Source organism: Microcaecilia unicolor, chromosome 3 (genome assembly GCF_901765095.1).
Source record: "Microcaecilia unicolor chromosome 3, aMicUni1.1, whole genome shotgun sequence".
Lineage (NCBI taxonomy): Eukaryota > Metazoa > Chordata > Amphibia > Gymnophiona > Siphonopidae > Microcaecilia > Microcaecilia unicolor.
In genome coordinates, this window is record NC_044033.1 from 156,142,427 (window position 1) to 156,162,814 (window position 20,388).

Genomic DNA, 20,388 nt, shown 5'->3' on the forward strand with positions numbered 1-20,388 from the left:
TTGCACAAGGTAGTTACAGGGTTCTCAGAAGTCAGTTCTTCAGTCTCTATCTGCTGTAGGAGTGCATAACCCATCAGGCCCACTAACCCATTATTATTAATGCTACCCTATTTATCCAACTCCTTGGTTACCTTATTACATATCCCTTTATTTCCCAGGAGGGTCTCATTCATATTAGGTCAGACCAATGGCCCTTCTAGCCCAATATCCTGTTTCCAACAGTGACCGATCCAAGTTACAAGTACCTGGCAGAAACCCAAATAGTAGCAGCATTCTATGTTGCCAGTCCCAGGGCAAGCAGTGGCTTTCCCATGTCTGTCTCAGTAAGACTATGGACTTTTCAAGTGCCAAAACTACACTGATCTACTCCCCTGGAAGAGTTTAGCTTATACCCAGATTGGTGCATTATCTGACCATCTGATAGACTTAATATCTACATCTTCCAGCCCTCTCACAAGGGAGCTGTCAACCAGCACTAAATCTATTCTGGAGTAGGATTTTTGAACCTGTACACTCACAGATACTGTGAGCATGCAATAGAGACCCAATGGGTAGTTATTCCTAACCAAAGTAAGTCTCGTAGATTTTATTTAAGATCTAGAACTGATTGTGAATCGTCCGCTGTGATTTACGCTATAAAGTGCCCTTGTGGCTTGTTCTACATTGGCCAAACTATTTAAAAAAATAAAATACAGATTAGCGCAGCACTTGAGTAACATCAAGTTACAAAAAATTGATACTTCACTTGTAGAACATTGGTTTAAAGAAAATCATTCCATGAAAGATTTAAAATTTGTGGTTTTGGCTGAATTTGCGGACAATCAGGGAGGCAACACTTTACGTAAGGTGATGCGGTTTGAACAAAGATTAATTTTTGAGTGGCGGACAGTGGCTCCGCTGGGGTTTAAACAAAGGGATGGAATGGATGGGCTTATTGACATGATGTATTTCCTCCAGAGCTTATAGTTTGAGTAATAGGAAGTTAATCGGCAAGGCGTCAAGTGGAGTTGAGGCACCATTTTCTCCTGCAGCCAGTGAAGGTTCCTCTAGGGTCTGGCCAAAAGATTCTTGTTGTTAAAGGTAAGAAGCAATATTAGATTGAGATGAGTTAGTAAGATAGTGTAGAGGGGGGTATTATCTCTACGTCCTCATTTACTTGTGTTGTAGTCATTACCCCTGAAGACGCGGTCAGCGAAACACAAATTTGTGTAGGGTGTGACAGTTGATTGGAACTATATTTTCAGCGAAAGGGCTGGACATTGAACTGAGGAGAGAATTAAGAGAGAACAAGCTGAAGAACAGATAAGAGAATACTCTTCATTGGAACTGTTGAAAGTTTTGAACGCTGTGGTACGGATATGGTTACTGAGGTTAAGATGTGGAGAAAAATCACTTGTTACAAATAATTGAAAAAGTAAGAAGTAAAACTGGGCAGTAATCATTTGGTTGTTGCATCAATAGTGCATAACAGAACAATGCTGAGGATTCCTAATATAAGATCATGAGAACGATCTGTTTATGGTAAATCATTTGGATGAGGAAAATGAATATGTAATTTTGGGTGCAATGGGTGCAAACAACATAAGATGTAGCCATAAACTACACAGCTGTATGATTAGTGATATGTTTGAAGTGTGTGAGTGAATGTGAGGATTAGGGTTGTTTTTTTTTTTAATTTATTGGAAGTCTTTATTGAAAATTGTTATTCAAATAAGAACATTACACATCTCAGCATAATACAAGGATTACCGTTAGCGAAGACTGTGTGTCAAACAATATAACCATCATTATAACAATAGCTTATCTCAATCTTAATCTACTTCACACATTTTTAATTTTTTTTTTTTTTTTCTAATTATACTAATCCCCCAAATCCCCTTATCAACAGGATTAGGGTTATTTTTAACGATTTTGTAGGTATTATAAAAACTTTGTAAGAATAAAGAAACATTTTGATGATTAATACTAGATTGGTTACTGGAGAGTTAAAGTAATGATTATGCATGAGACAGATCTGCATGCCTTTCACCACCATTATATGCAAATCTTTAGGCTGTAGCCTGGGAGCATTGGGGCTTTGAGGCTTGATGTTCCTAGGCCATTAGAATAATGGTAAAAGCTAGCCTTGTACCGTACCTTGATAACTTCCCCCCAGAAATTTGGATGTAAAATAAATCAATTTAAATTCTGTACGGGCAGCAACTGGCAACCAGTGAAGTTGATGCAACAGAAAAGTAGCCCTATCATATTCATTCTTAAAATGAATAATCTTGGCTGCGGTATTTTGTAACAATTGAAATCAACATACACTTTTTTGTGGGCAAGCAAGGGGCCTGGGTATCAGAAATCTTTACTTGTGTTCAGACAGTTGTTGTTTTTTGCTCATTGGGTTGCCTTTGTTAGACAGACAGTTGGTTTAACTCAAACTGTAAGTGGATCTGGTTCAATGCATATGGGTAATATGAGTAACTGTACATCATCGGCAGAGATGTAGAATTTTGTACCTGTCAGTCGGCTTAGGTAAACACTTGATGTACAAATATGCACTCTTGTGAGCTGAGGGGAAGTAAACTCCAAGACCATCTCTCAACATCAGCTAGCAGGGATCATTTCAGTAGTAGCCTCTGCTGTTTGGAATTTTTTAGGTCTCCATGCTGCTAATTTCCCAAATCGAATAAAAGACAAATTATGTCGGGATCGATATTTAGCCAGCGGTGTTCATCATTTTGTTGACTGCTGCTGGTATTCTGCATAGAAATTCAATGCCGGGCCATGTCCAGGCTCCGGCATTGAATTTCCAGGTTTACAGAGCTGGCTACAGCATAGCTGGTTAAATGTGGGGCACTGCTAAGATAGGACTGACTTTTATACAGTCCTGTTTATGCAGTGACCGTGGCCAGTTAAGTGCTGAATATTGGCACTTAACCAGCCAAGTGCCAACTCTACCCTCGCCAAGCCAGTTTTGTGGTAGGCGCTAACCAGTCATTATCAGCAGCACTAACCGTTTAAGTGCTGCTGAAAATGATTGGTTAGCCCCGAATAAATGATTTAACCGACCAGGAGCTGTTTCTGGCCAGTTAAATCACTTTGAATATTGACACCCTCATTTTTATTTTTTAATACTGGAGCAAAAATATTTTGTGTCAGCTTGGAGGGATGTTGCTATGTATAATTTGCTTATCTCTCAATTGTATCAAACTGTGATTTTGCTTTGATAACTTGTCAGCATTATTTAATGGTGGTCAGTGTAACAAAGAACTGGGAAAACAGCCTGAATGTTATGATAGATAATTTGGGTGGGGGGAGTGGTATTGAGCATCTTACACAACTAAAACAGAGAATATATTATTTTTTTCAGCATAGGGCTAAATTGTGCCTTAGGGGCAAGTGAAATGAGACCTTTCATTGAACTGATCGGGAAAAACACAATGGCCTACGTCATCTGTTATCCAAATGCAGGTAGGTGGGTGTGTGTGTGACTAATTCCATTAATCAAGTGGGAATGTCAGAAGAATTCAGGAGCTGAACCTGTTTGGTCCATTGCAGTGGTTCTTGAACTCTGATTCATCTCAGGGTCCTCAGCTGGATTTATTTTCCAGCAAGCAGAGAAAGAAACCAGAAAAATTAATTTGGAGTATCCCAAAAATCAGACATGAATTTGGTTCTCAAGGATCAAGTCTGAGAACCACTGGTCCAGGAGCAGAATAATTTTCATATTTTCTGTCGAGGACTGAAGGCCATGATCTCCTAGCCTACTTAATAGTTCATAGTTTGTATTTATTTAATATACTGCCAATTGATAAATTAAGTGATGTAAAATCATTAAAATAAAGGGGGAGGATTAGGAGGGTAGAAAAGAGTGAAGTGGGTGAGAGGTAATGGTCAAAACATAAGGGCTGTTCAGCTTGGAGAAAAGGCGACTGAGGGGAGATGATATAGAGATCTATAAAATAATGAGTGGAGTTGAACGGGTAGATGTGAAGCGTCTGTTCACGCTTTCCAAAAATACTAGGACTAAGGGGCATGCGATGAAGCTACAATGTAGTAAATTTAAAACAAATCTGAAAAAATTTTTCTTCTCTCAACTTGTAATTAAACTCTGAAATTCGTTGCCAGAGAATGTGGTAAAGGCGATTAGCTTAGCGGAGTTTAAAAAAGGTTTGGACGGCTTCGTAAAGGAAAAGTCCATAGACTGTTATTAAATGGACTTGGGGAAAATCCACTATTTCTGGGATAAGCAGTATAAAATGTTTTGTACTTTTTTGGGATCTTGCCAGGTATTTGTGATCTGGATTGGCCACTGTTGGAAACAGGATGCTGGGCTTGATGGACCTTTGGTCTTTCCCAGTATGGCAATACTTATGTACCCTGCTGGACCACCAGGGAAACTTAATGTAGGCCTTGTGGGGGGGTGTGGCTACAGAGGTCAGGGTGTAGGAAGAAAAAGGCTACTGCTCTTTGGAAACCAGGAGGAAAGGGGGGCTATTACTCTTTGGGTGTAAGCTCCTTTGAGCAGGGACTGTCCTTTTTGTTAAACTATACAGCGCTGCGTAACCCTAGTAGCGCTCTAGAAATGTCAAGTAGTAGTAAATGTCAAGTAGTAGTAGTGGGTGAAGGGGGGTTGAGGAGGGCGGGAAAGTGGCGATACACTTACACAGGTCCAAACCAATATTTAGCCAGGACCATTATAAAAGTCTTATACAGGTCCTGGCTAAATACTGGCCAGGATTCGCATAAGTCCTGGTAGCCAGGAGCAATCTAGTCAGACTAGGATATTTAATACTAGTGCCCAGACACGGCCCAGAACTGAATATCTGGGTCAAATTTAGTTGGCAACGGTCAGTACATACAAAAATGCTGACTGCTATTGACCAAATATTGACTGGATTATTTTTTCTTTACTGGACTTCCTTTGCTTGCTAATGCAGCACTGTTTTTTTCATTTCCTGCTCCCTTGTCTAATGAGCAAACCAACACTAAATCTATGACAACATATAAATTAATTCCTTATGTTTTGACCATTACCTCTCACCCACTTCACTCTTTTCTACCCTCCTAATCCTCCCCCTTTATTTTAATGATTTTACATCACTTAGATAATTTATCAATTTATCAGAAGGTTTCAATGTATCATCAACAACGACACCTAGATCCCTTTCTTGGTCGGTGACTCCTAACGTGGAACCTTATATGACATACCTATAATTCAGGTTCCTCTTTTCCACGTGCATCACTACTTGCTCACATTAAGAGGCTTATTTTCGAAAGAGAAAAACGCCCAAATTCCGACCTAAATCGGGAGATGGACGTCTTTCTCTTGTGGGTGCCCAAATCGGTATAATCAAAAGCCGATTTTGGGCGTTTCCAACTGCACTCCGTCGCGGGAACGCATAAAGTTGACGGGGGCGTGTAGGAGGCGTGGTGAAGGCGGGACTGAGGCGTGGTTATCGGCTGAGCAGAGATGTGCGTGCTCGGCCGATAATGGAAAAAAGAAAGGCGTTTTCAGAGAGAATTTAGGTCACTTTTGTTGGACCCGTTTTTTTCACGAACAGGTCCCAAAAAAGTGCCCTAGATGACCAGATGACCACCGGAGGGAACCGGGGATGACCTCCCCTGACTCCCCCAGTGGTCACTAACCCCCTCCCACCAAAAAAAAATGAATGTTAAACACTTTTTTCCCAACTTGTAAGCCAGCCTCAAATGTCATCCCCAGCTCCATGACAGCAGTATGCAGGTCCCCGAAGTAATTTTAGTTTAGTTAGTGCTGTGCGGGACCCATGCAGAGAGGAAAAATCGGAAGAAAAAAAAAAAAAAAAACAAGCAAGTGCAGTCGGACGTCTAAATTACCAGGATAGTAAAAGGGGGAATCGAACCAGCAACCTTCTGATTACAAGCTCAGTGCTCTAGCTAGTGCACCACTGATTAGACGTCCTTCCCTTTCCATTAAGTCCCTCCAAGTTTCTGTCAGCCAATCACCGCTGTTTAGCTGACACAGATGTCAGCTAAATGAGCTGTGATTGGCTGACAGAAACTTGGAGAGACTTAATGGAAAGGGAAGGACGTCTAATCAGTGGTGCACTGGCTAGAGCACTGAGCTTGTAATCAAAAGGTTGCTGGTTCAATTCCCCCTTTTACTATCTTTTAATTTGGACGTCCCTGACTGCACTTGCTTGCTTGTTTTTTGTTTCTTCCGATTTTTCCTCTCTGCATGGGTCCCGCGCAGCACCAACTAAAGTAAAATTGCTCTGGGGACCTGCATACTACTGTCATGGAGCTGGGTATGATATTTGAGGCTGGCATAGAGGCATCTCAGGGGGACCAGTGCACTACGAATGCTGGCCCCTCCCACGACCAAATGCCTTGGATTTGGTCGTTTTTGAGATGGAACGCTTTGGTTTCGATTATCGCTAAAAAAACAAAAACGCCCAGCTCAAAACACGCCCTAATCCAATGTATTTTCGAAAAAAAAGATGGACGTCCATTTTTTTCGAAAATACAGTTCGGCCTGCCCCTTCACGGACCCGTTCTCGGAGATGGACGTTTTTACAAATGGGCGTTTGCGTTCGATTATGCCCCTCTCAATGTCATCTGCCATTTAGACGCCCAGTCTCATAAGGTCCTCTTGTAAATTTTCACAATCCTCCCATGATTTAACGACTTTGAATAGCTTTGTGTCATCAGCAAATTTAATTACTTCACTAGTTACTTCCCTCTGTAGGTCATTTATAAATATGTTAAAAAGCAGTGGTCCCAGCACAGACCCCTGGGGAACACCACTAACTACCCTTCTCCATTGAGAATACTGACCATTTAACCCTACTTTCTGGTTGTTGTTTTTTTTTTTTTAAATCTTTTAACCAGTTTTTAATCCACAATAGGATACTACCTCCTATCCCATGACTCTCCAATTTCCTTGGAGTGTTTCATGAGGTACTTTGTCAAACGCCTTCTGTTTGCTATTGAATTACCAAACATTAGGTACAGTTGATAAAGATAATATACATTGTCTGTAGCTAATGGTTAGAGCACAAGCTGAGAACTAGGGAACCTAGGATTCAAATCCCACTGCCACTCCTTGAGATCTTGGACATGTCACTTAACCCTCCACCGCCTCAGGTACGAACTTAAATTATAAGCCTTCCAAGGACAGGAAAATACCTACCCTAGCTGAATGTAATTTGCCTTGAGTACTACTGAGAAAGATGTGATCTAAATCCAAAATCCAGTACTGGGCATACTGTGAAGTAGTATAAAACACTACAAATGTCACTCAGGACCTGTGGAGCAATTCTACCATACCATAATAGCAGTAACTTCCCTGAGTCACACAAGAAGGACCTAACTAGGAAAAAACAGCACCACAAACACTGCTGCACGTCTTATATTCCGCCTGAACCGATATACTCATATCACCCCTCTTCTCAGGTCACTTCACTGGCTTCCAATCAGATACCGCATACAGTTCAAGCTTCTCCTTCTTACCTACAAATGCACTCAGTCTGCAGCCCCTCATTACCTCTCTACCCTCATTTCCCCTTACGTTCCCGCCCGTAACCTCCGCTCACAGGACAAATCCCTCCTCTCAGTACCCTTCTCCACCACCGCCAACTCCAGGCTCCGCTCATTCTGCCTCGCCTCACCCTATGCTTGGAATCAACTTCCTGAGCCCTTACGCCAAGCCCCCTCCCTACCCATCTTCAAATCCTTGCTCAAAGCCCACCTCTTCAATGTTGCTTTCGGCACCTAACCTTTATACCTTTCAGGAAATCTAGACTGCCCCTATTTGACTGACTGTACATTTGTCCTTTAGATTGTAAGCTCCTTTGAGCAGGGACTGTCCTTCTATGTTAAATTGTACAGCGCTGCGTAACCCTAGTAGCGCTTTAGAAATGTCAAGTAGTAGTAGAAGTTGTGGGTACTAGAACATTAATAAACCTATTGGAAGACTGAACAAGGCAGATTAGTACAAATCGATCCTGCACAGTCAATGCTAACAGAAAATCATCCCCCCATTGCACTTAACCCCCGCTTATCTCCCGCTGAATATTCCCGGTCAGCTCGTAGCAGCTAACCGGTTATATTGCTCAATATAACTGACTAACCACTAGTATTCGCCTCGCCTCACCCTATGCCTGGAACAAACTTCCTGAACCCCTACGCCAAGCCCCCTCCCTACCCATCTTCAAATATTTGCTCAAAGCTCACCTCTTCAATGCTGCCTTCGGCACCTAACCTTTTGGAAATCTAGACTGCCCCACTTTGTCTGTACACTTGTCTTTTAGATTGTAAGCTCGTTGAGCAGGGACTGTCCTTCTATGTTAAATTGTACAGCGCTGCGTAACCCTAGTAGCGCTTTAGAAATGTTTAGTAGTAGTATTTTGTGCATCGCTGGCTAAGTTTGGCTGCCAAATCGGGCACTGAATATTGGCTTGGCCAGTTAAGTTTAAACCAGTCAAAAATAAACTGGATATTAAATGGCGATCACTAGAAATTACCCAAAATTGAACATCCAGACTCACCGCTGACTGCGGGAAGGAGCCCGGCTAATTCCAACGGTCTGAATATTAGCCCCATGTCTCTTTTGCGCATGCAGAACACTGATAGATTCTCACCTTGGGTAGAATAATATCCACAAACTAAAAATGGAATTGTGTAGAGAAAAATTAAACTGAACCCCCAAGAAGCCAGATGCTACATACAGTTTACCACCAGAGAAATAGAAAGTGATTTATGTCCCCCTTTACTGTGCAGAATATGAAGATAACATGTAAATTTCAAAAACTAATGTATTGTATTTACTACAAATACAGATTAACAAGTACAAATAAAACAATTGGAGAATGTGATGATACCCTTTTATTGGTCTAAATGAATTTTTTTTCGATTAGCTTTCAGATGCCACCTCCTTCCTCAGGTCAGGACAGTATACTGCTGTTATGGTATTCTGTCCTGATCTGAGGAATGGGTTTTTGTCCCCAGTCAAAAATGTATTAAAATATGTCCATTAAAATATATCACTTTATTAACATTTTCTATTTATAATATTAATTAACATTTATTAATACAGCTACAACACTACTTTATCCTAAACTAAAAATAATTGTTTTTTTGACCTTCATTGTCTGGTCATTTTGATCCCAGTCTCTGATTTCTGCTTTCCTCGTCTTCTCTTGCCAGGATTTCCTGTCCATCTGTCATTTTCTCTCCTCTCTCCTCTTTTTCCCTTCAGCTTTATTCAGTTTATTTTTCTGCCTCTGTCCAGATTTAATTTTTTCTTCCTATCCAGTCTTTAATTTTTTTATTTTGTTCTATTTCTATTGATTACCTCTTTTTACTACCTAAAATTTCCATCTCTTTAGCTCTGCTATTCCACTTCCTCTTATTCCTCAGTATCTCACTAACTCGGTCCTCTTTCTCCCCCAGTCCACATCTGCCCTCTTTCCCCTTTCCATCCAGCTTCTGACCTCTGTCTCTCCCCTCTCTTCCATCTAGCCTCTGACATCCTTCTCCCCCCTTCCATCAAGCCTCTCTGCCCTCCTTCTTGCCCCCCTTTTCCTTCACGCCTCTGACTTTCTTTCTCCCCTCTTCTTCCATACAGTGTCTGCCCTCCCTCTCTCCACCTTCCATTCCAGCCTCTGACTTTCTTTTCCCCCTTCTATCCAGTTTCTGCCCTTCTCTCCCCTTTCTATCCAGTTTCTGCTCTTCTTCTCGTCCCCCTCTTCCACACAGCATCTGCCCTCTTTCTCTCCCCCTTTCCATGCTGTCTGCCCTCCTTCGCTTCTGCCCTCCTTCTTTCATCCATCTTCTGCCCTCCTTCCTTCCCCTTTCAATCCAGCCTCTGCCCTCCTGTCCCCACTTCCATTCAAGCCTCTGCCCTCTTTCTCTCCTCCCTTCCATCCATCTTCTGCCCTCCTTCTCTCTCCGTTCCATCAGGCATCTGCCTGCCTTCCTCCCATACAGCGTCTGCCCTCCTTCTCTCCGCCTCTTCCATCCAGCTTCCTTCCTGCCCCCTCTTCCATCCAGCATATGTCCTCTTTCCCTCCCCCTTCTATCCATTGTCTGCGCTCTTTCTCTCCCCTTCCTTCCATCCATCGTCTGCCCTCTTTCTCTCCTCTTCCTTCCAGTGTCTGCCCTCTTCCATTCAGTGTCTGCTCTTCTTCTCTCCCCCTTACATCCAGCCTCTGCCCTCCTCTTTCCACTTCCATTCAAGCCTCTGCCCTCCTATCCTGTGTCTGCCCCCTCTCTCTCCCCCATTACATTCAGCATCTGCCCCGTCCCTTCTTTTCCTTCCAGCCTCTGCTCCCTCAAAACATAAGAACAGCCATACTGGGTCAGACCAGTGGTCCATCCAGTCCAGTATTCTGCTTTCCCTCTCCAATCCAGCATCTACTTCCTATCTGTTACCCCCCCCCTCCCCCCAATACCTCTGCTGCTGCTTCTTTAGATAGCAGTAGCGGCGGAAAACAAATTACAGTCACCGCAGGATCAGGCTCTCCATTCATTTGACTGCCTGCTCTGCCCCAGAACAGGAAGTGATGTTGGAAGGGGTGGGACCATCAGCCTCGCCAATGGAGAGTCTGACCCCCTGGTGACTGTAGCTTCTTTTGCTGTTGCCACTGCTGCTGGTCTAGAGAAGCAGCAGCAGTGGGAGCGAGGTGGGGAAGATTCTGGTGCTGCTGCTGCTGCATGGAAGTGGAAAACTGCTGTGTGGTAGCTCAAGAAATGGTGCGCAGTCATGCAGCTTAGAGGGAACATTGCTTACCACATGTTATCAGTATTAGCAGTTAGTATCGACTTAAATTCTCCTCTGGAGGAGGCAGTAAGTGTACCTGCGCCAACTGCACATGTGAAAGCACGCAGTAAGTAACGTGCTCTAACTACAATGTGCAATTTGTGTCCATTCTCTGCCAATAACCTACCTAGTTCTCAATTAGTGCACACTAACAGTCATGCCAGCATGGTAACAGTTAACTATGCTCGTTCACTAATAGCTAATGTGCATTAATTTGAACATTGCCTGCCCTTTAGTCTTTCTTTTGATTTAGCGGCAGAATGCCTTTTTTAAAGCAAGATTTTGTAAACCATACATTGTGCTGTTTGAAACTATACCCTGCTCTTTTCCAGGTAAACACATGCTGCAATTTCACACACTTCTCACCACTGATGTTATATTTACTTTCTTGGCGCTAATTAGAAATGTGTATCTGTGAAGACTGGACTAATTCCATTTTTAAAAACTTGTTTGTGAAGGTCTGCCCAACACATTTGGAGGATACGATGAAACTCCTGAAGTGACTGCTAGTCATATAAAGGTATAAAGCTTTCTCGGTAATGATAATACACATAAGAAATGATGTTCCATTGGTGCTTGATGTTAAATGTGCACACTGTGGTGGTTTGCAAACTCTGATAGCAATCCTTCCAGAACTAGACTCCATTTCTGGATCTTGCTCCCCCTGGCTCCTTCCCAACTTCCTACACCACCTCTTCTACTGTACTGTTTGATATGACAGGGCACATTAAAGAGGTTAGTTTTCAAGTGATGCCAGTGGCAGGAGTCTTATTTTCACATACTGTCCTCTCTGTGGGTTATTATTGGGCTGTAGTTGTTAGAGTGTCATTGTATTTTTGTCTATGCAGTTTTCTAGAAGCCTCCTCTCTGCTTTCTTTGTCATGTTAGTGGGACATGTTTACTTCCTTTGGCTGCAAAGCAATCTATTGCTGCTATTTCTCTTACTGTAGTGCTGGGATTAAATTTGTGCATGCGAAAAACATTTGTAGTGTAACCCTAATGTCAGGATTGCTAAGGGATTGTGCAAGGTAAGGACCCACACATTTATTTATTCAAGACTTGATATACCGCTGAAAATGACGGACGGATCACAGCGGTGTGTGTGTGTGTGCGCCTTCACGGTAATGTGCTCATTTCATTTCTAACCATGGATGTGGGAAGTTATTGCAACATCTTTGTTTTTTCTCTTGGCTGACAGCCCTCTTGCTGCACTTCATAGCTCCAAAGCACAGCCTCCCCCACCCCCTAATTAGTACAAGTTATACTGCTATCCTGTTTGAACCAAGTATTTCCTGTTTGTTTCCAGAGTTTTGCCATGGATGGTTTAGTCAATATAGCTGGAGGCTGTTGTGGAACCACTCCTGCACACATCAGGTAACTCCATGTATTATAGTACTAAAGGAGGAGTAATTCTTTCTCCTCTTTCTGATTTCCTTCTGTCATGCCCATAAACAGAGAGAAAGAGAAGGCATGCCCTTCCAGTGATCAGACACCCAAGGGCATAGGAGATGGTGGCTTGTTTTGTGATGCTGAAGTAACATATAAATGGTGATTTTTTTTTTTTTTAACAGGCTGTCTGACTTGTATAATGTGGATCAGTTGCGGTTTTAAAATAGAAAATTTGCATATTTCCCATTTTACAATTACCCCACCAAAAGTACCCACATGTGTTTATACCTGTATGTACAAATTTTATTTTATGCACCAACACATGTATTTTATAACATACGTGCATAAGTGCAAGCCCTGCCCCCAGGAATGTCTCTGACTAGACTGAACAGACTCATGCTTCTAGGGTTTGTGTTAATGAGTTTCAGGCCCCTACATTTTGGGCAGTTTTAGTCACAAAAGTGTCTTATAAAATTTATCTCAAAGTAAAGATAGATACAGAAGGTTGTAGGACCCTTCTTCTTGGGGCTAGCAGCTGGTGGCCTTTGTTCTGCAAAGTTCCGAAGCCACATAAAGAAAGATATATCCTTGAAGACATTTAACTTGTGGCCTCCTTTGCAAAGAACATAGGGCATCTTGGTGTACAGTCTGCTCAGATCATCTGTGTGTAGGAAAACAGTATTAAGTATAAGCTGATGCATAAAGAGAATTTTGGATTATATTTGACAATGAGTGTTGATCTGTATTCTGGAATCCTCCTGAACACCCTCCTCTCCACTCTCTTAACAGCTGGAGAGATACTTACTACAGACCCTATAGACCTGATTTTATATTGAATTACTTTTTATTGAAGCTCTCAAGAAAAATAACATCACACCACTCAACAATGAAGATTGATACATAAAAATATAGACTGCATATCCTAAGTAACCAGAAGCACATCAAATGCTGATAAACACATGGATGTGGGCTTGGACCTGATTTTATATTTAAATCATCTTTATTAAAGAACACAATCCAAGAACAATGAAAAAAGATTCAATCATTTTCCTGTAAACCATTCAGGATCAGTAATAAGTAACTTAAGTGTACAAAACACTTATTAACACTCAACCTCTCTGTAGAACCCCCCTGAACCATCCCCTCCCTGCACTGCAAGAGAATAACTGACCCATAATCAGTGGCATGCTTTAATTGAGAATTCTTCTTCAAGCAGCAGGCTGAAGAATGTCCCAGAAATGTTCCCAGGTGCGCTGGAAAGCTACACCTTGTTTAGATATAAGATCATTTACTCCCTGTCTTTCCAGAGACAGCAAGGTGATCATTTGTATCCAGGTCTCATAAGTGGGAGCAACCGAATTCCACCAAGACAACAAGATCACTTTCTTCCCCAGGAGAACTGTTCTTCAGAGAAAGCCCTGCATGCCCGGTGGGGTTGGTAGCAAAAGTCCAGATTGGTTAAACAATAATGTTGGAGACAGCCCCACCATTTGTGACCATTGGAAAGAAACAACGGTCAACACCTGTGTCTAAAAAGACTGAATCCGAGGACATTCCCAGAACATGTAGCTCAAGGTGGGAAACCAGGAAATGGCGCTTAGGGCATGCGCAGAAGTTCCAATGGAGTCCCAGTAAGGACTTGGGGGGGGGGGATGCAGGGAGGAGTTCTATTTGTTTTGTTAAATACACGTTGGAAATATTTTTTCATATAACGGTGTGTGTCTCAACCTACATATTATCAAATGCTGGGGTTGATGTGAGAGGAGTCGGCAAGCTGGGTTGTATGACAGGTGAAGTGTGACAAAGAAACTTTGGTACATATGTGTCATAAGTGTGGCCATACAGAAGGTCACCTGTTCCTTCCAAACTGCATGGCTGTAAGGTAAGGGCGGGGGGGGGGGGGGGGGGGGGAGTCTGGGTGGGCATTTCTGCTGAGGAACAGAAATGCCCATCCAGCCTCTCCCTCCTTACCATAGAGCCCCACAGCACAGAGTTGTGTAAATAATAGGTATGTTGTCTAGCACTAGTGATCTGCCAAGTAGAAACTTGCAGATAACCGTAGGTAGCGCATAGACTATGTTTGCTCTCTGATCAGCAGACACCCTTACCCACAACCAAACCACATTGGTGAGGGTGAGGAAGGAGCTAGAAATAGCTGGGTCATCTTTTCACATTGAATGTATCAGCAATGGTATATAGTGATGAGGAGAAAAGAGAAAACAACAGTAAAAGCATTAGATGGATGTTTACTTCATCACAATTGCAATATAATACATCAGGTACAGAAGGGCACAGGCTAGGGGAATTATATAGGCAGCGGGCTGTAGCCACCTGCAGGTAATTTAGAATAGGAACTGTAACCAGAACCCCTCTCTCTCACCATGACTTAAGGGCTCAAGGCCGTGGTAGGCACGCACCTGTGGCCACCTTGAAATTAATTTGCAGGATAGAATATAGAAATGTTGTTCCATAACTATGGAGGATTGTAGGACTGTGTTGAATAATGTGGAAAAGACATTCAGTGCATATATGCTTCCCCCCTCCCCCAGCTACCTTGAGAATGGGTGGGCACTTCATAAAAGGGGACTGGGGTTCATCACATAAAGAAGGATGGAACCTAGCGGGGAGACACATGAGGTGGAAAGCAGGAGAAAAACTACCTGCTGTGGATACCCGTGAACCTGGTGAAAATAGAGGTAAGATTTGAATGCAGAGAACATACAGAGAATGGGGAGCCCTTGAAGAATGCACATATCCATTCTCAGGGCCTCTTCCCCTCCCCCACCCCACAGGCAGCCACAACTGAGTGTGTCCAATAGAGAACAAGACATCTATACAATGAATTGGGTAGAAACAATCATTGCTCTCAGAGTGCAGTGTATTACAGTCCACTGCTGTCTATTGCAATTCTCTTGACTAGCTGTCCTGCAAGATGCAAGAAGTGTTTGTTTAGCACCTGCATAGCAGAAAGGGAAGAGGTGGCTGAGAGGTATGAGCTTACCTTGAACTTGTGGTGCAAGAATCTGTTGGCTGCAAGGGACCAGAGGCTGCCTGCTTCAGCAAAGGAGAGAGAGAATGGGGGGCAGTGAGGGAGCACATCACACACAGGAAGGAGCTCCTGGAGGGTAGAGAATGGAGAGTTGGTCAGATGTAGAAAATGCAGAGTATATGCTAAGCTACCAGCTAACACCCAGTCTGAAACAAAGCCCACAGTTATCTTTCAAGAATTGGCCCAAAAGCCCCCCCCCCCCCCCCCCAAAAAAAAAATAAACCCAAAAAAACAAACAGGTATACAAAAACACACAGTGGCAAAAACAAAGTTTACTATAACTGAAGCTAAAACGCTTTGAAATACCACCCCATAATCTAAAGAAAAATCTCTAAAGTGCAAGCACAGAGAAAGCCGTTTTAAAGAGGCGCCAATAAAGGGAATGCAAACTTCCAAATGGGAAGAGCAGCTGGGGACATTTATCATTATCACCCATAATTGAAACGAGGACGTCCAAAACACAGAGCAGCTGGGGACGTCCATAGTTCCCTACCTATAATTGAAATGAGGACGCCCAAATCACCAGAGCAGCTGGGGACGTTTAGGGATTTTTTCAATAATCGAAACTAGGATGCCCATCTCAGGGACACCCATCGCGTTCTTCCATTAGGAAGCTGGGGTATCTGTTGTGCTGCACTACACTGTTTTACACAAGTGGGGGACAGTGTGGTGCTCCTCAGTAGGGGATACAAATCACTATTCATTACAGACCATGACACAGGGAGTAGCAGGAGTGAGGGGGAGGATTTCCAGCAATGTGTGTGTAGGTTACCACTGTTTCACAGCTTTGGGGGCCTTCCCCACTCCCAACTCTTTTCCCATCACCAAACTCTGCATATCTCCTTCCCAAATCTCTGTGCTGTTGCCACTGTGTCCTCTGCACTCATTATACAGTTCTATGTCTACCCACATGCCTGTGTGGCTCTCTTCCACATCAGTCTCTGTAGTACACTGCGCTCCTCGTCTCCTGCTCTGTACCATATACAATGACATCTGTGGCTTTCTTGTATGGCTTCTTCCATTTGAGGTTTTTGTAGCAGCCAGAAATTGATGACAATAGTGGGACAAAAAGTTTGACTGAGATTTGAGAAAAAGTGACTAGGAAAATACAGTACAATACCTGCTTTGCTGGACTCCACACTAACCAGTCCTTTGGTATAATTTCCCCATTTAGTAGCTTGATTTCCAGGAGTGACGTTAGGAGCTGCCACTTTTCTGAATCTCTAGGGAATTGAGAACTATGGGGGTGAGGCTAAGAACTTGTCTGCTGCTTCTTCTATTTCCTGGTTAGTAGGAATTTCTTCTGTAAGAGTTCCTGCATCAAATGTGTTAATGCTTATATTCAGCAAAATAGCAGCTCCAGCTTGTCCTTCATCAATCGTACTTTGGAACTCACTTTCAATACAAATGACACTTGAGGTTGTTTCTTCTGTCATTAGTACTGTTGTTGATGTACTTAGCATGTGACTATCGTCCTTACTTATTATATCTGCTTGCAGTACATGCTTGTCTATTTCTTGAACCTTCTTTATTGCAAATGAAAATCCTAAGCTCTGAATAGACTGCTGGACCTTTTTAGCTTCATCACATTTTTCTCCTCTTGACATTTTTCAGATCCTGATTTATGATAGCTCATGCTGATACTGTAGGACTACCTTTTTGACACAACTTAATATTTTGGGCCCAAAATAAAGTAGTTTGTAGACTAAATTGAGAGGAGATTAACTCAGTCTTAATGGAACACTATTGATAACTATTTTTTTCCTTAAAACTAACCACAGCACAGAATATTTCACTCCGAAATCTAAAGAAGAACTGAGCCTCCACGGTCAATGAAGTAATGACTTGACATGTTGTAAAGACATTGGTGATAGGTCAAGTAATAAAATAATTAAATTCAAACTACCCTGACATGTTAAAAGATGGGTGCAGTACAAACGGCTTTGATTCCAAGAAAGTTAAAAGCAAATGGAAAAATAAGCAAATCATATAAAAATCCCCTGCTCTCATAAGAAACTGCATGGACTACCCAGGTTTAAATACAATTATTTCATTTGTCCTTTCAAAGGACTACTAATCCTGCTTTAAAATCTTTCATTGAATCTCATTTTTGTAAGAATCTTCCAGAAACAATATTGTCAACTAGCCAGATATTCTGACACTTGGTGCCCTAGAAAGGTTGCAGAATTTTTTGTTTACTGTGTTGGTGGTGCTTTATTTTGTTATTGGTTGGACCCAGGAAATCTTGCCTGCTCTAATGTGCAAAAGCCTACACACCTATTTATAAAATACACATATATATCACAAGTCCACCCCTATTCTGCCCAAACTATACCCCTGGGAATGCCTAGATGCAGATCATATATATAGGTGCAAGCTTTCCATGCATGTATTTTTTACATGCCTATGTGGTAGTACTATTCTATAAAAGTCCTGCATGTAAAACAGGCTTCAGATGTGGCAAAATCTTTATAAAATTAATCTTGGGGAAAAACAAATAAGAGTCACAAAGCTGACTTCCATTGAAAAATCATGGGTGTTGAAGTTTTTATTTGTACTGTCTATCTGTGCTGTGAATTGAAATATCTTTTGCTAGTGGTTAAGTACTAGCAGCCACAATCTCCCAAAGTGAGAAGGGTAACCCTTTATACACTATAATAAACTAACAGTGATTTTCTTTTTAGATAAATTAGTGATATTGCCTTATTTTCCTTTTTCTTTCTATTTATTAATGATTTTCTTTTTGTAATGCAATAATTTACGTGGGGCTTTTGATTTTAAATTAATAGGGTTCCTTTTTAAGCCTTATCTTTGGTTCTCTTAGGGAAATTGCTGAAGCTGTCAGAATGTGCAAACCAAGAGTTCCCCCCTCATCAGTCTTTGATGGGTATATGCTGCTCGCAGGTAAGTCAGGGAACGAAACAGGTTCCCTTTGGCACAGAATGTGGAAAGGCCCAACTTAACCACAGGGCTTAAGATGTGAAATTTTAGCTTGTCTAGTAGTAATAGTGTCAGAAAGTGCCCTTTACTCTTTTTTGGCGAGTTACATTTCAAAGAATATATTGAAGGCTTTCTGTCATTTTTGATTAAAAAAATATGAAAATTAATTTGTAGATTTATGAGTAACAATTTCCTTTTGCCACAGAAAGGCTATTTAACCTGTGATTCAGAACTAGATAGTAGAAATTCTAGTTTCTGATTGCTCAAGGAAACTTATAAGGCACAGTCCGCCTGATATTCAGCAGATGGCAGGCAGTGCTCACTGCCGGTGTTTAGTCCAGAAATTCACTGCCTGACTGTTTCCAGTGACTGGCATTGAATATCCGGGTTTTTCAGTGCCAGCTAGTGCATGATCAGTCGATGTTCAGATTTAACCGGCCATGGCTTAGTGGACTAAGATAGACCTGCGTTTTTGGCGGCCTTATTTGGCCTCTAAGCCTAGCTGGTTAAGTTCTGAATATCAAGACTTATCCAGTCATGCCCCTGGAACGCCCCCAACGTCGTCGGCTTTATTTTCAGTTCTAACTGAGCATTTTCCTCAGTACTAACCGGTTAAATGCCACTGAAAATGACTGCTTATCCACCGAGACACGAGTTAACTGGTTGGTGGCCATTCCCAGCTCGTTAACTTGCGCTGAATATTGGCTGGAGTTATTCTTTAGTGTGGTGTCACTACTTTTATCAAATTAAGGGGCCCTTTTACTAAAGGGTTGCCACATGGCAACCCGGAACTACTGCTGACCCAACACGGCCGCCAGCGGTAGTTCCGCCTCGAGTGCATGCCATTTCCAGTGTTACGGAAAATAATTCTGTAATTTCTAGTGTGGTGCTAACACGGCGGTAATCGCTGCCCAGTTACCGCCAGGTAACTGTAGAAGCCTTTACTGCCCCCTCAGTGGGTGGTGGTAAGTGCCCTACCCCCCATGGCCATATGGTAAGAATAATCTTACCGCATGGCCATGTCTTTTTTTTAGGCTTTTTTTTAACCCGCTGACATAAAAAGGGCCCAGGTGCGTGGCAAAAACGGCCCTCATTGCAACCGCAAGGCCCTTTTTACCGCAGCTTGGTAAAAGGAGCCCTAAGGTTAGAATGTCTATCTGAATGTTATATACAGTTCTATGTAATGCTGATATGTTTTTTGTCCTAAGGCCTGGAGCCCTTCAAGATTGGCCCATATACTAATTTTGTTAACATTGGAGAGCGCTGTAATGTGGCTGGGTCTAAGCGATTTGCTAAACTCATCATGGCAGGAAAATATGAAGTAAGTATGCAGGAGTATGTTTTTTTTAAATCAGGTTCTTGTTAAATGCACTGTGCTCAGGCTATCTCTCTAAGATAAAATGTATTTTACCTTTTCAGAAATCATTGATTCCATAAGCAAGACTATAGGAATATAAGTTACTACTACTACTACTACTTATCATGTATTCTTTTTTTCTCTTAAGGATGGAAGGGCAGTAGCAAGTGAGTGGTTGGGAAGATATAACCCTGAAAGATTCTTGTCCAAAACGCCTTTCCTCAGTTTTGAACATGAATAAAAGCTGTACAGGGTGGCAAAGTCACTTCAACAAAATGAAATTTGATGCTAATAATGTTTTATTACTACCATGGAGCCAAGGCCTGGGTTGATTACCAGATCTTAGTCCTGGACCAAGAGGCTTGACACACCTGTTAGGTAGCCTAATGTAGTGGAAGAAATTGAAGTCTAGGTTCCTCAACTTGAGGACTGTCACTGCATGACCTAGATCAGTGAAGGAAGTGTTGAGACTACAGAGGAGATTTATTCTGTTAATTACAAATGAAAGGTAAGATGCTTTAGGGAGGAGGAGGAGGAACAGTGAGATTCTGCTTAAAGCACCGAGGGCCTGAATTTATAACAGGAAGCCTATGTGAAAAGTCCAAAAAGGCACTCAATTTAAGCTATTTTATTAGGGGAATACAGTAGAGTCTTGACTATCCAACTTAATTGGGACTGACAGGTTGTCAGATAACAGAAAAGTTTGATAATGTATAGACTCACTGCATCTGCCCACCCGCTAGCCTGCAACACAGATTCCTCTGCCAGACTGACACACAAAGAATGCTTGATGAAAGAGGAGAATAAACTCAGGGGGGAAAAACAACAGATTTATTGCTGTGTCCACGAAAGTGCCTTAGT

The 20,388-nt window shown here is 42.1% G+C and overlaps 1 protein-coding gene across 1 annotated transcript in view; it reads left to right on the forward strand.

Moving 5' to 3' along the window:
• MTR (5-methyltetrahydrofolate-homocysteine methyltransferase) overlaps positions 1-20,388 on the forward strand; it is a 345,546-nt gene that overhangs the window by 103,552 nt on the left and 221,606 nt on the right. The window contains 5 exon segments of the mRNA XM_030196515.1: positions 3,359-3,459; positions 11,251-11,312; positions 12,099-12,166; positions 18,055-18,134; positions 19,379-19,491. Coding sequence (XP_030052375.1) covers positions 3,359-3,459; positions 11,251-11,312; positions 12,099-12,166; positions 18,055-18,134; positions 19,379-19,491 — 424 coding nt within the window.